General features: G+C 40.1%; 1 protein-coding gene across 9 annotated transcripts in view; it reads right to left on the bottom strand.

The window, feature by feature from the left end:
• The window catches only part of TfAP-2 (transcription factor AP-2), a 190,258-nt gene that overhangs the window by 37,447 nt on the left and 130,304 nt on the right, over positions 1 to 22,507 (bottom strand). For all 9 annotated transcript variants that reach the window (XM_067350427.1, XM_012369814.2, XM_012369815.2 and 6 more), the window contains one exon: positions 9,242 to 9,619. In XM_067350427.1, the coding sequence (XP_067206528.1) occupies positions 9,242 to 9,619 (378 nt within the window). The remainder of the gene's footprint in view (positions 1 to 9,241; positions 9,620 to 22,507) is intronic.

The raw sequence follows: 22,507 nt of genomic DNA, 5'->3' as shown, positions 1-22,507 counted from the left end.
AAGCTTAGGAAATTCGAAAGGTATGTTAAAGATCTATAAAAAAATTAAAACTGCATTTTCAGATCACGAAGTCGGTGAACACGCAATGTTTTGATGTTAAAATATCAGAAAGATATGAATCTACCCTTTCAGGTAACGGAATTACTATCCCATGCGCGCATATTTCACAACACTCGCATTACTCTTGCTAATCTTGAAAGGAGAGGCGGATGATGACTCGTCAAAACGTCCTACACGTACATATATACATCGTATTGTCGCGCTTAAACTCGAAAGCGCCGATTCCGTGTGTGCTCCATTAAACGGTACCCAGCTGAATACGATCGGGCGATATCGCGGCACCTCGTGCCGGCAAATTATTACTCGATAAATACCGGCTTCGATCTCGGTGATTTTATCTTCCCTCATCTCTATTTTGCCAACCGCCGTACGCCAAGCGTAATATTCTTTGTCGACGCTCATTCGTAGCTTTCGTCCCGCAAGCAGCCGCAATTTACTTCGCGCCGTGTCGCCGCCGCTTGCACCAGTCGGCATGTAACAGGGCTTTAATGGAAGGCGCGGGGGACAGCTGAAGTAGGGAATATACACGTAAAGATGCCGACAGGAATCCTATCGCTATAAAAGTTCTCTTATGTCATCGATAAAGACGAATGAGCTGCCAGACTTTAATGGATCCCGCCGATCGTAATTACTCGCGTTATTCTCTAGGATGAATATGGGCGGCTGTTTAAAGCCGCTCGCTGATACATGTGTCGATAGATATATACGGGGTGCTCCAGAAATTGTAGGCCTTTCTTCGTCTTGATTCACTTTGACGTAACGCAATAATTTGATTAAATGGAATATTTCTCATAAAGTTCTATCTTTTAACGAAAAATCTTCAAGTTTTCGAATATTCGAATGATCAAAATCGAATATTTTCAAATTCTTAAATCGTGAATATAAATATATTCAGTTTACGATACGATACTTCCAATATTATCGAAGATCTGTCAGAAATCGTAACGATCCATTGAATGTGAAAATTTTATTTTAGAGTTGAAGAAAGTAAATGTTTATCGTTCACTTAACGACAGCCTCGAAATTCATTTCGACACGTGTATAAATGCGTGTACGTACAAACGGGATAGGAGAAACTATAAGCAGATACAGTAGGACCAAGTGAGTCTTCTAGGAAATCGAGAACAAGACGGATATATGCTTGGAATCTTAATCGCGACCGCCGCGGGGGAAAAACTGGCGATTTTATCCAGACTGCGAGTCGCTCCGTGTCACAAATACGGTTATATAACGAGCCCTTGCCATTATTGTTCTACGTCTTTCCTACGCAAGCCTCGAACAGCGAGAAGAAATCACCGCGAGCGAGTTTCTCCGATTTCTTTCCTAGATTATTCTCTCTGTTGTAATCCCTCGCTCTGTCACGATCGTTTAGATCGACGTGCGACATATATACGCAAAGGGGAGGAAAAAGCTCACCCGAACAGTCAGGAATTCCTCGATCACGGGGCGATCAACATTTCTCATGTCACACTACTCTGATATATTTATGTCGATCATTCCGATTGATTTAGTTCTTGGCCTATGCGCAAAAAAAAGTTATTACAATATTTTGTTAAAGAGAAATTAAATTAAATTAAATTTTAATTTAAATCAAAATTGTATTTAAAACTGAATAAAAGTTGAAATTCAAATTAAATTAAATGTAGAATTTTATTTAAAATTGGATAAAAATAAAAATTAAATTATAATTACAATTGCCGGTATAAACAGCCGCTATTATGCAGCGATTCCAAATGTTTTTACAGCGGTTCTGCAGTCCTTTCTCCGCGAGATTAATTTGGCAAATTACGTTTCGATTGAGGATTGGTGTTCGAAATGTTGCATCGTGCGCGATTCCGCTCGGATTAATTCAGTTAAATGGGAGATCGCGCAATCCTGCGCCTGTTTTTTAAACGCTGACTGGCTGAACGTCAACTTTAACCATCGTGAAGCGATACTCGTGTGCGTTCGTTTTAGGTCTGTCGTTTCCACGAGATCGAGGCTGTTCGATCGATTCATCATCTTAAAGTACGAGAAACGTTGCGTGTTCGGATTAGCAAATATGTATGGCTAATGAGCTCGATGTGATCGATAGCGTCGCTATTTCGCGTTCACGGTGGGAAATTGTTTGGCAGCTGCGAGAGAGCATTAAGGTCATGACTGTCCGAATCCGACTCGTGATTAGGAGGTCGAAAATTATACGCCTTATGTCGCGCAGCAATGCCGACTCCGATCCAGGAACTCCGACGGGACTTTCACGGGAACGAAAAAAGGCACGACGCTAATTAACGTGCTGGAACCGCTTTCTGGCGCTTATTGACGAGTCCGCGATAGTTATACATTGATGTAACCGTGCTGTGCCGGCTAATGAGATGAAATGTGATCGCCTTTCTCTCGTTAAACGCTCCGGCAAAATAAAATCACGTATACCGCCGCGGTAACGTCGATACTGATAAATGATGGCGTATCGAATCCACAACGAGACGGACACTGGCGATAATATCCGCCAGCATCCGTCCGTCTGCATTTTCTGCGACGATATATATATCTCTCATTATGTAATTCCTTCGTATTATATTATTCAACAGTTATAATCGTGTTCTTTATGTTACAAATGTACTGAGAAACGCGCATTGCGTCTGAAATTGTAGAGAGAGGAAAAAATTAGAAGTTTCTAGTTGCACATTTCTGTACCTTCTTTCTGATTCATATAAAGAAAATTTATTTATAAGATGCAAGAGACACCAAAATTTCGTTGAATCACTCAGACACGTTTCTCTTACATAAATATAAAAATATTTTCTCCCTCGCATGTCATCAATAACTGATCCTTACAAGTCATCGGCTTTAATATGGCGTCGTATAGATTTTAGATACCGAGTTAAAGAATGAAGCGCAGCCAGGGATTTTATAATCTAAAGTCTGTGTATAACAGCGCATATATCTGTATACAATTTTATTTTATTATCATAAAATTTGTATCATAAAAATATTTTGTATCGTGTTGTTTTTGGTGTAGCGCGCAAAATTCACTCGACTCGCATTTATTTTTCGTATTCTTCTAAGGCAACGTAAATTCATCCCATACACGATTCCAACCGTGCAGTTCGTGCAGACGATTAAACAGCACGCTCTCAACTCTTTCTAGCAGCGAAGGCGCAACAATGGCGCCGATTTCTTGAATCCAAACCCCTTTAGCCGAACGGTTGTCACAAATTGTCTACTCTCTCGAGCATAAATGCTAAAGGACGCTAAAGAGACCGGGCTGAGGTCCTCGGGGCACACAATAAAACGAGGGGAGGACACGGCGGAGCATCGCCTTTACGTTTTCAAGGATAAAGCTGTTGGAATCGGTCGATCCACTTGGTTGATTATTGGCATTGTGGTCGCTTCCGGAAGCGTGCTCGTTCCGTTCATATCGCGCCGAGGGTGGGACGAAACGGCCGGAGAAATTCGTTTTACGGAAGTTGATATCTACGACCCATTTAATATTTCATCGCAGAAAACGATTTCACTTTTATATTAATTTGAAAAGTTAAAAAAATTAAAATTTTGCCCAACGGCAGAAAGCATATTTTAAACGCGTCAGAGAATTTGTCGCGGTAAAGTATTATTGTGTCAAAATACATTAAATATCTTATCGATACTTTTACGTATTATAATTTTATGAAAATTTTATATAACCATTTATAATGTGATAAATAAACAATTCATTGTTTTATTGCATCAAATTTAACGATATCTTCAGTTTTGAACGATGCTTAGATGAATATATGTTGTATAAAACGCGAGTTACTAATAATACAAGATGCGAGTTTGTTCACCCTTTAGGGATACCTTTGGCATCATCTTAGGCATCGCACTGCTTAGCATATTTGCCTCAAAGCAAACGTCCATGGCATCCTCCCCGAGGGAATGCCAAAGGTCAGCCCAAAATTTAATAAGTAAATTACTTAACGGGTCGCAGTGAGCGAAGCATCGCAAAGGGGGAGTTTATTTCGCAAATATTACGGAATTTTGCGGAATTGTCAAATGTGAAAAATTTGCTTGCAAGACTATTTATAAAACTAAGCTTGTGTATCACAAACTAAATCTAAAAGCTAATTGTTTCATGCGTTATTAATTGAAATAGCCATGTTAACGATAAAGCAATATTACTAATAATCAAATTTAGATTTGCAAAATGAATATTATTGCATTTCGTATTGCTTCATAAATTTAATGCTACAAAATTAATGCATTAACGTAAAGAAAATATTTATAATTTACGGGCATGTAAGTTTACTGTAAAAAACCGAGACATGAAACTCATGGGAAAAAACGCGGAAAAAAAAGCAAACGGCAAATCGCTAATTATACAAGACTAACGCGTCACAGTGGTTACATTGCTATTTACATCTAATTACGACTGCTCATTAATTGGATAACGGCGTGACGGAATCTAATCAATGATCCTAATGGGACGCTATTATATGGCACAAGCCAAACCGAGATAATCTCACTAAGCGACGGTATATTGCTGAACCGGCGCGGAAATTTCGCCTGCCGAATAGTCGCGCGGTTCCTCATACCGATCTAGTTATCCGGCATTAACGACGCGGACACGAGAGAGCACAGCTCCAAAGGCGCGCAGACGCGATGGGACGCGTCTAACACCCCGAATGCGCTCAAGTTTCTTAACTATGGCGAACTATGCGAAGGCACCGGTGTGTAGTTCCGGAGAGCCGGAGCTTAAGACTTCGCGTGTCCCACGAATAACCCGAGTGTCTTGCCTCCGAGCGGATCCGAAAGTCACGTCTTGCGACGAGAGCATGAAGTAACCGTGGATCCCCTCCGCATTCCCCGTCGTTTAACCCTGCTGGATTTCCCGTGATAAACCCGCGCGCGCTATTTATTGTCGTCTATCTGTCGCAAGCGTCGCGTTTATCTCGTACAGTTTCATCGCTTTCGACGATTTCCCTATTTCGTCAATCTCTATGGCGGGTTCGAAGAGAGACACGCCTATTATGATAATCGTTGAATAAATTAAAAATGATATTCTCTTTTATGAATATTTGTAAATTCACATAAAATCATCAGCGTCGTTTGTAATTTGTCAATGATAAAAAAAGAGGACGTGGTAAACGAACACCGCATTTTATTACACGAACATTTTTTTAAATACTAAAAGTCAAAATTAAGCCGGAATATAATACGTTCTATTGTCATCCGCAGTTACTCATTAATTATGCATATAATAAATTAATTTATTTGTTCATATTATATTGAAATACATACCTATCAATCTAAATTATCCTTGCATTTCATACATAATAAATTATCTAAATTATCTTTCATTCAATATGTAACAATCTAAATTATTTTGCATTTCGTAATGTAAGAGCACTCTAATTGTATTGTTTGTAAGGTAACACCTCTTTTCTTTTTTTGTTGTTTCATGTTGTTGTTATCTTTTCATTAGGTAATGATTATAGAAGTTTTCAATCTCTTTTTGTAATCTGGATGACGACCTTCACTCCTGCCTGTTAATTATTACTAACTTCATGCATTAAAGAATTATGATAAATGAACGTTATTAATGGTTTCATACAAACTCACGCGGCTTATTTCCATTCAATTTGAAATATGCATATTTTTTGCTGAATATTAATTAAACTATTCAATGCTCTCTCGTAACTCAATAAATTCTTAAGAATAAAAATTAGTACAGCGACAAAATAATATTCCTTAATAAAAACAAGAAAAATATTGAAGGATATTGTCAATCGATATACGGAAAAAATTGTAAAGTTGTTATTCTGCACTTTGATTCAATATTTCAGGAAATCAAAAGTATGATGTTCTGAGATTTCATTAAAATCGAAGATAACCCACCCTTCCTGAAGAATGCCCGTTGGCTAAAAAGAAATAGCATCGAAGGGGTGCGATGTTTGGGATAATCGATAACGCACTTTTGATCGCGGTAGGGTAAAACATTTCCAAAGCGGTTCTCATATTGCAAACGATGATATTATCGAATCACTTCTTACGCACGGGAAAGCGTACCAAGAACGATTTGTTACTTTCTCAATTTCTATTCTCGATTGTCAACATGAAATATTAAGCCACATAAAATTAACATCCCAAGCACAAACTCAAGCAAAATCTGTGTAATATTAAATTTAGAATACAATATTTTTTGGTTTGCATCTCTAAAAATTATTTCACGGAACATTATTTATTGGTCACTTTAAATCCTCAGGAAAAAAACTCAGACTGTTATTTTTGAGATTAACATGACATAAGAAAAAACCTGTAATTTCAAAGTGATCTGTAAAATCTGCAAATAAAATTCTTCTTACAATTAGTGTTATTCACCGTCCCGTTTGTTTATTCGACGTAGAAATTACAGTAGCAGTATACGCGGCATCATATGCTCGGCCCTTAATCATACAGGCAGAAAATAATCACGGTCTTCGATAAAACGCCGACACGGCAACTCGAGCCTTGCATATGGCATCGACAGATGCTCTCTGCGACAAACCGCTCGCCAGCTTCGAGGAGTGCGAAACGAACGGGCCTGGGCAAAAACGCATTCGCATCACACACGTGTCGAATTTCGTCAAACGTATTTCCTTTTTCCTTCGCGCAAGCGTCACACGACACCTTTGGAAATCGCTTGAATATAATCCGCATAGAAGTGACGGCGGTAGCGTGTGCCGACGCCGTAATTAGGGTGGTCTATTCGTGAATGCAGAGCGCGCAAGGTGGACCACAAATACTATTACTGTAATTATTATTTATTACGATTATAAAGCCGATCGCCCGACATTTAGATATAATATTACTATAATGCGAGCGATATAAAATCGAGTTTACAATAGCGATGGATCTTTGCTATCGCTAAACAAATTATCTGAAAAGTATATATTCAATTGCATTGAAATATTTCATAACTTTTAGTTGAGCGTAATCATCATTTAATATAATTTTTCGATAAGATATAAAATATAGCAGAAACAAATCGTGACATTCTGCAGTAAAAAAATGTTAACAAATTTATTAATTTTATTTTCAATATACTTGATATGAAATAATTATTGATAATAAACTAGAATAAACTAGAATAAACTAGAACAAAACTAGAATTTTGAATAATGCACGAAAAATCAAAACTGATCGAGATATCTCCAAAGGGCAGCGTTTATTGTTCTGTCAATGCATGAAACATGAAAGATTCACAGACATCTCTCTCAAGGACGATGTTCGCCCGCCGCGTTGCTCGCTTCCAGCCACGTAGGGCGCATTACACGCTGCGGACGATTCCGCACCGTGGCGAATGCAAATGTCGCGTGGTGCCGCACGCAAGCACGGCGTAGCACAAAGTCGTCTTCGCGCTCGCGAGAGATCAACGATCGCAATCACCGATGTCACGGGGACGACTTATTGGCCGGGCGACTCGTCTAATAGATCGATACCACCCGTTATTACCGTCCACCCCGAGACGGCCGCGCGCGGCCGTACGCGGCGTCCTACAAATAACACGCCGGGCGGTTTGTTAATGAGGTATCCGACCGGCCGGCCCCGAGAGTGCACGTGACCGGATCTCTGCCCGTTTTCATTCTCTGCAACGAATACCGACCTACCGAGAGTGCCGCGATTTCCACGCTTCCGCGCGCGCCGTACATACCCTCCGTCGGATCCGCGAGGATCGCGCAATCTAAGATTACACGCCGCTTACAACGCGTTTGTTAAAGACACGAGTTTTCCCTTTCGGTAATGATCGACCGTGGCTGAGCTTCGACAAAACTGAGAAAGATGGATCGAAATTTGTTTATGCAAAAGTATAAAAGTTTTGTTAGAAAGCGTAAAACAATTGTTCTGGAAAGTTCAATAGAAATTGATGTGTGTAATAAATTGGAACTATAGAATTTACGTGACTCTAAGCTTATTAAAAGCCGTATATCGAATATGTATATCGAATATCGTACTTGATATATTGCATCTCTATGCGTGTAACAAGTAGTGTTAGTTTATACGCTTCATGTAATTCCTCTCTTTCTAAGTTGTAAACGCCGGCATTGCAAACTTAATAGCACTTAAATAAATTTGTCCAGAAGCTGGACGTTAAATTAACAGCATCGTTAGCACAGCAATCGTTATTTTAATTGACGACGGGAACTGATATTATATGAATCGAGTTCTTGTCGTGTTCATTCAGCGACGCGCGCGAGGAATCTAGGCTTCTTACTGCGCGCATCTTAAACGCGTGTTTAGTATTTAACATTCCTTTTGGATGCTTTTTACGATACTTGAATTTACAATCAATTATTAATAATAAAGAGTTTGTAAAATATAATTTAAATGCTTTTATAATCGGAGAAAATAATTTACACATTTAGATGAAAAACTAACATGGACTTAATCTTCGGAGAAAAAACACGCAGAACACGCTTGTGTTATGACTCTCGCAATAGCAATGAGCGAAACTACCTAATCCTTGCACCATGTCACGATGAAAAAATGATAAACGCAAAAACTCAAGTCGCGAATGTTTAATGCGGTGCGTGACATTGACATCTGTTCGAAGAATGCGTAAGATTAATTACGGATTACGTAAGCTGTCTAACAAATAGTTTCGAAGTCAAAGGGTTAAAGAATATGTTACTCGGTTTTTTTTGCCGTTTTTAGAGTTGACTATACTTTACAGTTATATATATAACACTTTCTCTGTATGTCTCATTTTATTATTAAATATTAGACGTTACTCATCCCGAGTGTTTCACTTAAATTTATTCGGCAAACCACGCTAGTTTCGTATGAATCTTTTAAATCCGGGATGGTTAATATTTTATAAATAAGCTTTCTTATATTTGAGCAATTTTTCCATCAACTTTGCACAACGTATATATATATTTTTAGAATTATATGTTACAATAATTTTTTCTTTTTTGTCTTGCATCCACGAGTGCAATTTTTTTACATGCAAGTGTTCGAAAATCTACAAAACCATCTTTAATTTTTTTTAAACCATGTTATATTTTAGCTGTATAGTTGAACGCGTTGTTAGAGCGTAAGCGCGGTCATTTGCCGCGTGGAGATACCGCGATGAAATAGAAATGTGATAATTGGATGCATCCAACAGTTTCTGCGGAGCGTTTTCCGTCGTATCTTTTATTGGCGCATTTACAGTAAGCCGTTGGGGCCTTAATTTAGCACTTACCACGTGAATCCCCTCAGTGTCTCGCCTGAGATCGCCGCTCCTCTGGCCCGCGGTGACGGCGGCGCTCAGGTGATTGTAGTGGTGCTGGTGCAGCGTGTTGAGCGTTTGCGTGTAAGGATCGCCGACGAGGTAATCCAGGTGTTGCGGCTGCCCGAGACCGGGATGCTGAGGACTGGCGGGTGCGTGATGGTGCGAGGGGAAAGGGGGCGGAAAGTACGGGGGTTGAAAATCGGAGGCGGTCGGCAGCGAAGCGCCCCCATGGTGGGGCATACCGCCCCCGTTTCCGTTTCCCCGATGTCCATGGTGATGGGCACCGGAATAGGGCGACGAGTTCCCGCCGCCCAGCGAGGAAATGCCCCCATGACCCGTCAGGCGGTCCTGCGAACACAAACGACGCATATAATTATTACATTATATTTGGCACAATGTTTTGCAAATATAATATTTTGTGATGATATGATTCGTATGATAAATCATGTAAAAGATAAAATCTTTTTCATTTTTGTGAATATTAATCGATGAAGTCTGCGTGGATGTATCGATTAAAAAACTTTCTATATTCTATTAATTAATCAAATTTTTTTTAATATTTCATGATTCATTAATGAAACGATGAGCATCTTTTCGTTAATATTTCCATTTCTTTAAATCACGAAATACTTTGTACATTCAACGCTTTTTGATAAAGTTGAATTTCTCATTTGCTGCGAAAGATATCTAGCGAGATAGAAGCTCTTATCCGTGTTTATAAGTAACTGAAATAGATTGTAATATCGTGTTAAGTTTTGCTACTAGGAAAGCGCAAGAGGTTAATCAATTAGCTTCGCTGAGACACAAGAAAATGAATCTCCTTCCATTTACAAGATCCTAGCGCAGTCGCCGGCAAAGGATTCACTTCTCGTGGCGGTAATTACAGACTACATCGCACACCTGATCCGCGTGAGATAAGAGATACGTCACACAAAACACGTTGCATCCGACGCGAAGGGCTTAAGCGTTGCGCATCAGCCAGCGAGCGGACCGAAATTACATGGTTAACGAACATAGTAACGGGCATAGAATAGCACGCAAATTTCCTCTATCGATTAAATCTAACACGTGATCTTTAGATCGCATTTACAAAAACATTCGTCCGAAGAACTTTAGATTTAGATTTCAGATTAATATTCCGATTTTCGTTCCGGCATAGATAGTGCATTTCATGGTAATTCGAGAGAACCGTAGGTTTCGTGCATAAAATCGAGATCCGCGTGAATCTCGATTCGCGAGACCCCATCGACACGTTCGCGCGGCGGTCCGACGAAGAGCGTGCGCGTTAAATGCTGCTCAATCCGGTCCACTCAATCCGGTAATCTCGCGATGCGAGCTCTCGATTGCACGGTATTACTCACGCGCAGATAGTATCACCGAAGGTGTACCTGGGTATCGGTGGAAAAGCCTTTGCCGCGACGCATCGCCCGGCGTGAGCCATTAGGTTCTCGCTCGTCGCGATACGATCTCGAACGTCTCTATAAGCCGCAAAAGGGCCCAACTAAGGCTCTTCGTTCCTAAGGTGCCGCTGTTGTGCTCTTGTGCGCGCGTATCTAAAAGGCGCGTGGCGGCGCTAAGCGCATCGAATTCCTTCTGCTTTGTTAGACACGAACCCGGGTACACGGGCGTGAGCGTGAATCCAACCCTTCCGTAGAGAATCAAATTCCTCGGAATTGGTTGAGGATGAAGAAACTCGAAGATATGCGCACCTATCTCTTCCGCGATTGAGCTTTAAATACCGCCGCGGATAAACGTTCGCCGTAAGGCGAATGTCGTCGCGATGTTAATGCGCGCGATGCTCGAAACCGCAAGTTTCTCGCCAATTTTATTGTTCGCGGCTGTACAGAAATGTTAGGAAATTACTCATGGATTATATTTCATTCACTCGCTTGTGCGTGAAATCGAAAGATAAATGTCAGAAAATCTTTCGGACTTTCTGCATATACATATGTATAAACGAGAAAACAAAATTTAAGCATCTTTTTCGCAAATTGTAGTATAAGATTTCGGAAAACTCCTAGATTTTATTTATTTAATCAATAGATATGGAATTGTATTATGTTAATGTACGAATGTCATGTAGTGCAATATATACGTCCTACGAGGAGAAAACCGCCAAATAAAATTATGTACACCAATATCTACCAATGCCCAATTTTTAGATACTGTCAATGTTTATAAATAATGGTCACTAATGTCCTAGTACAGTAATGCGAAAGCGATGTTTTTACTTCTTTCAGGAATTTACGCACCACAATGATTCGTCATCCTCGAAAATACATTCTAATGGTTTTAATTTTTCATAACTTAACAATGAGTCATATTTTTGTATGACAAATGCTATTTATTGAGTACTGTTACTTATCACTTGATAAATCTATGTATATGGTTAAGCAAATTGTCTAATTGTGTTACACTCTGCATATATAATTAAAATTCAATTCTTTGTTTAAATATAAATATTTCATGTATTTTAAAATCGTTAAAATGCAAATTACAACAAGACAGAAGATAAAGTTATTTATGTGTCATACATTGACACGAATACTTTTGATTGAAAGACATGTCGTAAATGGTAATTTCAAATCGGATATGTGTTTGTCTTGCACTCTTTCTCTTGTCTTGTCTTCCCTCGCGCTAATCAAACATCTCTTGAATCGCTGCCGAACGATGCTTGCTCACGCCTACAAACTAGCGCTGTGACTTACGCTCTCGAGATCATTGCCAAATAAATCGATATCAATCGTAGTTATTATTGCGTGAGGAGGAGGTGAGAGGTGGAGAAATCGCTGATGTATGAGCATGACACGGAAGTTCTGTACGGTGTGATATCGAGCGTGCGTAAGATTTTAAGCTGAACAATTCGCAAAAGCGGCAGCCTCTTTCGCAAAGAGCACGGCCGAACTTTCCTGCTGAGATCAGAGTTGATAAGATTGGAGAAAGCGTTCCCGTTGCTACGCAAACGTATGACTGGAAATATAATTAATAATCAATAAGCTAGTTTGTGCATTGCGAAATCGCGCGACGGCAGACTAGGCGTAAATAATTTTGGAGAAAAACAAGCACGTGTTTTCACGGGGACACGTCACATTCGACAACTTTAATGATCATCTCAGCGGCATAAATTCCTTAAATGTGATAACGAGAGGATTTTATAGCGTTACTTGCCAAATCTAACGGTATTAAAACGAAATAAAATAAATACTATGTTCTCTTAACGTAACATTCTCGTGTGACTATTTTATTTTATTTCATTTTTCGTAGTTTGTGTATAAAAATTTATATTTGTTAGCGCAATAAAGCAATATACTGTTAAATTATACTTCATATAGATATACCGAAAGCAATTAAAATCAAATGAGATTTTTTTTCGTATATATTGAAATCATCGATCGTTGGCACAGCAAATTCGACAAAGGCAACATTAGTATACTTGCGTGTAACTGTGACTGCTTGTGTCGAAACGGTGTTGTAAGTGCGAATTATTCATGTAAAAGATAAAAATGCACAAAGGCGCAACCGTTGTTCTTTTAGAAACACGAGTAAACGTGAGCTGAACATGACACGGGGTAATTGTGTCACGGATTTACAAGATATGTAAATTATTCCATTCGCGGGACAAATACTCGTGCAAAGTGTAACATAAAGTAAGCAAGGGGAAAGAAATTAATGGCAAAATGCCCCCAAGAAAGAGCACACAACAATTACGGCTAACTTTGCATTAATATCGGTTGAAGTTTGACAGGGTGCCCATTAACGCGTACAATTAAAAATGCGCAACCGCCGTAAATCTGCATAGTCGCCATAGTGAAGAGGTAATTGCTGCATACATTTACGCACTTTGACCCATATTCGCCATACATTCATCACGCACGGCAACGCGTCACGAATCCTGCGCGGATTAAAATTCAAAAATACGACAAAATTCTATTTTTTATTTAATTTTAAGTGGAATTCAAATCGCTCGGAAAAACGTTTGTCGTTTCACGATCTCCGTGAAATTTGCCATTTAATGAAGAGAGAGAGAGAGAAAGAGAGGAGGGACGATAAAGTATGTGGACCACACAGAACGCACCTCGATCTCCATAACCGCGGTCATGTCGACGTGAGGCGCGTAGCAGAGCGCAATCTTGTCGGCTGTCGGCGCCTCCGTGCGCGGCGGAAACATCCCTAAGATCTCCAGCTTGCTGGCGCCGGGATTTAGCGAGGGAAATACACTCCGACAGATTCGCGTCACCCGGAAGCCACTTCAAACACTCGAATTCTTCTTCGTACACATAACACAAGCGGCAGTCGATCGTTCCGCGTCACATACGCTTTCTCGTCGACCGTCGCATTCGCGTGGAAGATACACTGCACACTACGCCGAGACGGGCACATGTGAGTCGCACTTGTGAGGAAGGACACTACTGTTTTACTCGGAAAGCTATGTAACGATCCCGAGCGTCGTCGCGACACATTTTGGGCGAACAATTAGAAAGTAGGATTGCGAGGTACGTTAACACGTTGACTTCGGTGTTCACCGAAAGTTTTAATAAGATCTACTTACACAAATAAAACCGTTTCCGGGTGAATGTATCTGACCCTATAATCAGTCAACGTGTTACACAACAAGGATTTTCCAGAATTAAACGAACGAAGAATGCGTGCGAGTCACCTAACGTTTCCGCATTTTTATCATTTCAGAGTAAACGATGTCTAATCTTCGCGAATCTTTTTTTTTTTTTAACATAGAAAAGTGTGAAAGAGAAATTATTTGATTAAATGTCATTGTCAATAGAACAATTTTTTGTTATTTTTTTTTCGAGATTTCTAAGTCATTAATTTTTTTAAACGGAACAATATAAGTACAAAATAATCTTAGTCTGAAAAAAATGATCTTGACATAAAAGTGCTGTTGATAATATTTCCCCCAAACAATTTCTTCTGTACACATCTTCGCGTAAAAACCAACCAAGAATATTTCAGATGGGAACGTTAGGTGACTTACCCCGTGGAGTAAATCCTGCTAGTCCTGTGTACTGATGTGAATAAAAGATTACTAGCGTTCATAGCAAGACGTTGAATTAAAAACGAATCCCATTTATGAACTAAAGAAAACAAAAAAATTAAAAAAACGTAAGAAAATGTGGCGATATCGAGGGAAGATCGAGTCGCGCGAGACACTTTATTCATCCATCACTATGATTTTGGTTCCTGTAATTTATGCGAGCTGTAACGCTCTCGCGGCCACGAATGCTCTTTTGCCCAATATCGTTCTCCAAATCTTTTCGGCGGAATCATTTCCCCAACATTTGCACTGAAATCTACTTTGACCGCGACCGTGCTAATCGACTTGCGCGCCTTAGCGCGTTCTTTACAAATGAACGAAGCGAGAAGTGAATCGGCTGCAGCGACTCGAGAACTTATTCCTCGAGATGTACTCCGAAGACTATCTCCGCGTCATTTCGATCCGTCTTCTCGCCAGGACGGGGCGCATTCGAGCCTTCTACCCGCGGGTGGTGGTCCCCGTCGGGAGGCGGGAATCTCGGGGAAAACGCGACGCGCGAAGGAGGTGGAAACGGGGGACAGTTCCGAGAAGAGGAGCGACGTGTTCGCGCGGTTTTTCGCGGCCGGAGCGGAACAGCTGATCGTACGTCGCGTTACCGCGGCCGAGCGACTGAAGCGACGAGAGGACGTCGGCGAATGCGTACGAAAGTACACCCAAGAGCCGTGCGGTCGCAACGTCAGGACGAAACAGGAGGTGCTACGGTGTGCTCTTACCGAGAGCTACTACTACTACCACCACCACCGCGGGCACCACCTTGGTATCCTGCCCTACCATCCATCCGGCCGGGTGTCCCGACGTCGGAGCGAACGAGCGACAGAGAGAAACGGAAGGAGTAATACACAGGGGGAGGGAGAGAGGGTGCGCCGAGACGCGGAGGAGCGGGAGAGCACTCTCGCATTTGTGCACGCGTACAGACGACCGAAATTTCGCTCCGGGGTACGCGCCACCACGTGGCACCTAGACCTAGCACCGTAAGCGATCCCCCTCCACCCGACGATGAACGCGATGGGACGTCCTACGATCGAGCGAATAGGAGTGATAGTCCGCGCGCTGCCGTACGACGCTCGCCGACGCTCGCCGAGTCGACCGGCCGACGTCGACGTCTCGCGCCCGCTCCTGGTGCTCATGTACATTACACAGGGATATTTAAATAGGGATGCCCGGCATCCCCTTCCGCGCGTAGAGTGTCTTGGAATAATGGATTTCAATGCAGTTCACAGGAAAAAAAAAAAAAGTTAAATCGACTGAATTAATATTGCGATATTCATTTTTTTGTGATAAAAAAAGAAACGGTTAATTGCCAAATCTAATAGCACTGAAACAAAATATATGTACTGTGTTCTTTAATGTAAAATTCTCGTAAAGCTATTTTATTTTTTGTTTTTTTAGTTCGTGTAAAAATTTTTATTTATCGACGCAATAAAGCAATATATTATTAAATTAAACTTCAAATGTATTAGAGATAAATGGCAGAAATAAATTGTTTAACGTTATGACTTTAATCATAGATTGTACAAATTTGGAATAAAATTAATCTTAAAAGATTTAATTGGAAACTGTTATACATTACATTTTTAACATAAAAAAATATTTCATAAAACTCCACACAAAATTTTGAAAGTAATTGAAAAAAAATATGAATGATATTAATTGGAAAAATATAAACTCGTTATTTGTACATACTTTTAATGAAATGCTTTATTAAAATTGAACTTGATTTCGAACCGTGTTCTTAAGATATAACGCGCAATATATCTAACTCTAGTCGTTAGATGCTGCCAGTAAAGAATAAATGAGACTTCAGGTAACGTTTACTAGTCCGTCATCTGCCGTTGGAAATTAAAAGTGTCAAGATCTCGTGTTCTCAAACTTGTCAAGGCTGTCTCGCAACATCTCCGTTCGCAACAACGAGATTAGCATGACTCGCGTTTGCTTAATTTCCGCATGCAAATACGTCGTCGCATTATTTCACGTGATGGCTCATTAAGACATCATTCCCTCGTCTAGTGACGATCGTCCACCGCAACCGGACGGCGCGTTATACAATATTGCAACAAGAAAATAATACGTTAGCATCATCGCGGACGTAGACATTGTTGTTATCTCTTTTTTATTGTCATCAAGCGCGATGTGATTCTTGACACACGACAGGCGATAACTGCATTCGATCTATCACGCAATTGCAAATGTTGCGTTGCGTAAGACTGTCTCTCCGACCACATTTATTCCGCATTTATTACAAAAATATATCACTTCTCCTGTTCAGGCATATTGCCATTAATTTATGGCGACGTTTCTCGGTTATTAAATCACCTTGTGCTAACAATGTCGGGACGCTACGCATAATAAGAAACGCAAATCTTATTTGCGCGGTTGTAGCGACTCGTTACCGTGTAAATGTCATATTTATTAGCGCGCAGCGAGAAAGCGAGAACTGGAGCGAGCTGCCGATACTACTGTTTATTAGACTCAGGATTAATGTTCGCCGTTCAAACAAATTGCTCAAATTGATGGTCTGCGCAAATAAACGATCGCGGGACTTCGAGGCGCGCAAAAATGTCCCGTTGAAGCTCATTTATAGGCGTATTCGCGCAACGAGAAGAAAACGAGCAGGATACAAAAAGAATGAGCCGGAGGAGAGAAAGAGAGAGAGGGGGGGGGGAAGGAAGAAGCTCACTGGTAGGAGAGTCACTATTAATTTGCAAGGTGAAAACGGCCGTCAACGTGGTGTACGGCCGCTGCTTGCGGGTCGTCGACACACCGGGCGTAATTTATGCCAGTGTAAATTCTGCGGCGTAATTACGGGGCGAAGCGCCATTCACGATGTTATACGCCGAAGTTAAACGTTCCGATGAGCCGGTGTCGCGTTCTCTCTGCATAAAACCCGGATGCTCCGCGCGAACCGGGGAAAATAGCCGCGCGAATATGAACCCGAACGCGTCTCGCGGCATTCGAGGCGACGTGCGCGTTGAAAGGCGCGCGTAACAGTGTTGTATTTCTCGCCAGATTATCTCAGGCGCAAGAAAATATGAGATATTTTTTTTTTTGTAAGCTAAGAGCGCACCGACAAATTTCCGTACGAATGATCGCGGAGACCGTTCATTTTCGACTGTGACGAATGGCCCCGCGTATAGCGCCTATTTGTATCTGTGAAGCGGAAAGAGTGCGAACGATATAATTTCGATGATATATTTTCCATGTTATTGATACGATACAAAAAAAAAAAAGAAAGAGTGTATCCCGCATTAATTACGACACGTTCCGCGGCACGTCCGTGCCGCGTACCGTTGCATAAAATCTCTCTTCTCAGCGTTCATTTTTTTTCATAATTGAAAGATAGAAACTCAATGCCTCTATTGGTAGTTAATCACCGAGCGAACGCCATGATGCGTATTCGATTTGACATACGCGCGCGCTCACGGCCGCTCTCGATTAATCACGCTTCTCGTTTCGGCGGCTAAAGTCATGAATATAAATCAGCAACGAAAAGCAACGCTTCTCGCGCGCGGCGAAACGGCGAAACAGTGTAATATCGATAGACTGTCAGTGCGGAGCAATGATGGACCGCAGTATGTTGTCATACGATACAAAAATGTCTTCCTGGAGCATCTGGAACCAGTTTGTCCATCGAGTTTCTGTGAGAACCATTTTTTTTCTTCTTAATTTTATTCCGAACGATGGACTCTCCGGATATCATAAGCCGGCAGATCAATAAATTGGCCCATTCAAAAATAAGATGTTTTGGAAATATCTAAAATATAATTCGGAACTTGTTATAACTATATTATTTTGCACATACAAAACAGCAATTGAAATAATCGGATAAAAATCGAGGAAATAATTAGAGAAACATGCCAAGTCATTGCGAAATAATAATATAAAATTATAGATTGCATCAATAATTGCAAGATTGAATTTTTTTTAGACATGTGCGCATAAATTCGCGTCGCGTAAAATTACATAATACGTGTACTGTAATTTTTTTAAATTGGAAATTAAAGACTCGAAACATAAAATGTATATTGACGCATCGTGTCGTTTTATATTGATAGCTACGTACACGGTGTGTCGTTTATTATAAATTTATAGGCCATCGCGCGGTAGAGAGTCATACGCGCGATTTTTCGTCCCAGTTTCGCCAATAACGATCGCGTAGTTTATCCCGCTCATACTTCACGAACTTTCGATAATCGCTCGCGCTCGAGGCCTTTCTCGAGGAAATTTCTACATGGGCGTGTTCGCGCATTTCTAATCGCACACCCTATGAATGACAAAACCGTGTGTTTTCACGCGAGAGATTTATATCGTCGCGATTTTTCTACCTTCACTCGAGCTCTCTTTCCTTATTAAGAATTAATGACATATTTATTGTGTATTTTAATCGACGATTCGAAATCTCAGTCTCACGCCGAGATCATTTTAAGTATTCCATGTATTCCTTGAAGAGAATTTATCGAACACGCGAAACAATGTTATTGGATCGTTAAGTGGAGAAAAAGATTATTCCGCACTTTCTATGCAACTCAGGATCAAAGAATATTTCACATGAAATTCGCTGCCGAGCTATAAATTTCATAAGGAATCTTCTGCACCGCCATGACTAATTACTGTTCAAAAAAAAAGTGAAGTACCTCGCCGCGCCGATCGAAGAGGGTCGGGAGACCGAAACTTCGAAACAGCGATCGGCGACTGCAAGAATACGCACTCACGCGTGCAAGTATGTATGAAAGACATGCGAGAGAGAAAGAAAAGAGGCAAGGAAAGAAGATGAAAAGAACGAGAGAGAGAGAGAAAGAGAGAGAGAGAGAGTCCCTGGATGAACATGATAGGAGAGGGAAGTCGCTAAACGGCATTCCAAGCGGACCATCCAACGCCACCCAACGGTAACCAACGCATGACGCCCTTATCTTACCGCACGTTACCGCGCTTTTCTTTACGTTGCCTTTACCTCAGTTAACGGATCGTCTGCGTGCGACGAGGACGGTGTGCGTTGCGAAGCTACCGCGCGCTACCAAATTGTCGCTCGCTTGATATCCTACCTCTTTATGGCGGATATAAATGAGTAGCATCTCAAGGATTTTATATCCTCTTAAAAGTCTTTTTTATATCATTTCTTTCTCTCATGCTAAAACACATTATCCCCGGCAATTTTTGCTAAATTAAAAATAAAGACCAGAGATTTCATGAGAAATGTAAAATGCGTGACAACCAAGAGCTATGGTTGAAAATTTTTAAATTGCAGATGCCGCGGTACAAGCATTTGTGACTTGTAGAATATGGCATCTACACGATTGTAATTTAATATTATCATTATATTATTCGATAAATTTAAAGTTAATAAAGCATATCATGTAATCGAGTAATTAAAATGATTCAAAGTTTGAAATAAATATTATACTATTTTTTTCTCATAAAAAAGTTGTACAAAATACTTCAGGAAGACTATTTTGAGAAGATAAATTTTCTTTGCTATACTTTTCAATATTAACTTTTAATTAGTTTTTTCGAAACTTTATTTATTATGGTTGGATTACGAAAAGAGTTTTAAAGATTGAGAAATTTAAAATTTTCCTCCAACTGGCAGTCGGGCTACGAAATTAATATTTTCAACTCGATTATCGATATATTGATTGCTGAAAGCGGTTAAAACCGTTTGCAAAATTTCGCACGTATATGCGGTCTTTGATCATTCGCGACGATTCAACAATGATATTCACCGTTAATTCGATGACGCCGTTAATGGACAACGTTGAGCATGTGTGTCCGTTTTTTTCGCGGCATACATACATACGCGCGCACTAAACTCACGTACATGCAGCAGGAGGCAGAGGCAGAAGTCCGGTCCAGAGGGTTCAAGCTAACGGGACTAAAGTCGATTGTGATTACACCTGTGTGAGTGCTCATGCTCGCTATGGACTCGCGCCTACACATAAGACACACGCGGACGCGCGTCTCGTCAGCTTTAAAAAGGAATACCTATTTGTTCAGAAATTGCTAATAAGTCTGCCTGAAATTTACGTGCATGTTCTAGCAAAAATTTTGCACACGCCAAATTTTTCAAACGTGATATATTATGTGCTAAAAGTATTGGAAATAATGACATGTAAGTAATTTAATTTTATGTGACTTTAATTATAAAATACAATAAAAAAAAATTTTATCGTTATTTTATTGAACATTTTGTCCAATAAATGTCTTTTGAATTTTTTTTTGTATAAAGCTTGCAAAATTCTATATGCCGATAATATTTTATAATATATAAAATATAATTATAAATGTTTCTAAGAGCGAAGCGCTTCGACTTCGCTTTTGTTAAGAAGCACTTATGCAGACACATAAAGATGCAGGTTTAGATACTGGTGTCTTAAGTACCTAACAATCGACACACATATGTGGAAGAGGGACATATATATACTGTAATATGTTTTTCAGCGTCTGCCTTGTTATGATCGTTCGAAATCATAATAAGATAGCAGCAATTTCCGAACAATATAAAACGATTTTTTTTTTACTTTCCAGAATAAATCGAGTGAAAATATTAATTTTCCAATAAAATTCTTGATGTACATGAAATAATTTCTTGCAAAATCACTTACTAGTTCTTCAAAGCTTTAGTGATTGTGCAAGTTTTAGCGATTATTTATTTTTTTCCTTACATAATGTGCTGTAATAACATTTTAACGAATGACATTATGATTGGCATCAAATCCAATGCCCTTTAAATAAAATCATATATGCGTCTTGCTATTTCACTTTACAACAGAGAAGATATCGATGCTAGACATATCCGCTATAAGTATTAGCAAAAACAAGATCGCCGTTATTTACAATTAAGCAGACAGCAAGTCAGACGCGTAGTTTCCTCAATCGATTCTATCGTCAATCTGGTGTTGATTTGTAGAACGTAGACGAGTTTTTCGACGGCGTGGTTTTGTCGACGCTTTCATTGGCAATATTCCTCGGCGATTTCTCAACCGCTAATTAGATCGTGTTATGTTAATATATATCGCGCACACTCGCTGAACGGCATAGTGCGAGAAAAAGAGAGAAAGAGAGAGAAAGAGAAAGTGTAGCCATTCAATCTTTACCGGCGATTATCGCCGCCGTAATTATTTTAAGTAATCGATAATAATCGATCGTTGCTGATATTCGAATAATTCCGAACGTTCTTAATTCTCGGTTAAATTGATTCCAGATTGTTTTCATGAACTTTAGTTTTTTATACAGTTTTTTCAATATTGCATAGAACAATAACGTACATATAGAGCGTTACATTATTTTTTAGAAATTTACGCCTTTTCTAACGATATGCAATTGCGCACAAAAATTCGTCTATTTTCACCGCGTAATCGATTGAAAGTAAATTGATTAATCAGCAATTTAATAGGGGAGAATTTACATTCACAAATCTGTGTCAATGAATTATTTCCGCTTCGCGCGACGTTTGTAGTGCAAGATATAAATGCGCACACGAACAGTTTGCGCGTCTGTTTATACGCGCGGCGCACACTCCGGCTTCGATCTGCAAATCTCGCTCGCGTTGCAGCAAGAGCCGACCGAGTAAAGTCGCATAATCCAACCGGCATCAATTAGATCGTGTTATGCTAATATCGCCCGTACATACATACCGGCGACCAATCATCTCGCGGCTATGGGATTGGATCTCGTAGGCGGCCCGACTACCGCGGTAATCCGAGGTGGACGGTTGCTGGGAACAAGAGACGACGAAGTGAGAGAGGGAGAGGGAGAGAGAGAGAGACAGATGGCAGGTGCACCGTGAATCTGTTATGCAGCGTGGAACATTGTTACGAGAGGATTAGCGACTTGCCTCCGAACTGAATCTCTGTCGGATGCAGTTTCGGCAATCCCGAACTTTATTGCTATGCGCTGGAACTCGAACGTACTTTGATAAAGTCAGCAGATACATATGTAAGTATTAGCGCGTCTGATAAATATTTGCATAAAGTTACACGGTATAATATGTGGCGATTGCTATGTAGATGCGAATAACGAGTCGTTAACTTAGATGATGAAAGAGAAAAAGAAAGAGGAAAAACTCGCAGAAATTAAATCTTTCCACCGAACGAAGCTGTTTTATATTACGATAATTATCAGATAATGTCATTACATTTCATCTGACGATTGTAGAAAGTGTTAAATAATTTTAACGTGTTAGTTAAAGAATT

This window comes from Linepithema humile, chromosome 2 (assembly GCF_040581485.1).
Source record: "Linepithema humile isolate Giens D197 chromosome 2, Lhum_UNIL_v1.0, whole genome shotgun sequence".
NCBI lineage: Eukaryota > Metazoa > Arthropoda > Insecta > Hymenoptera > Formicidae > Linepithema > Linepithema humile.
This window is presented reverse-complemented; position numbering and strand designations above follow the sequence as displayed.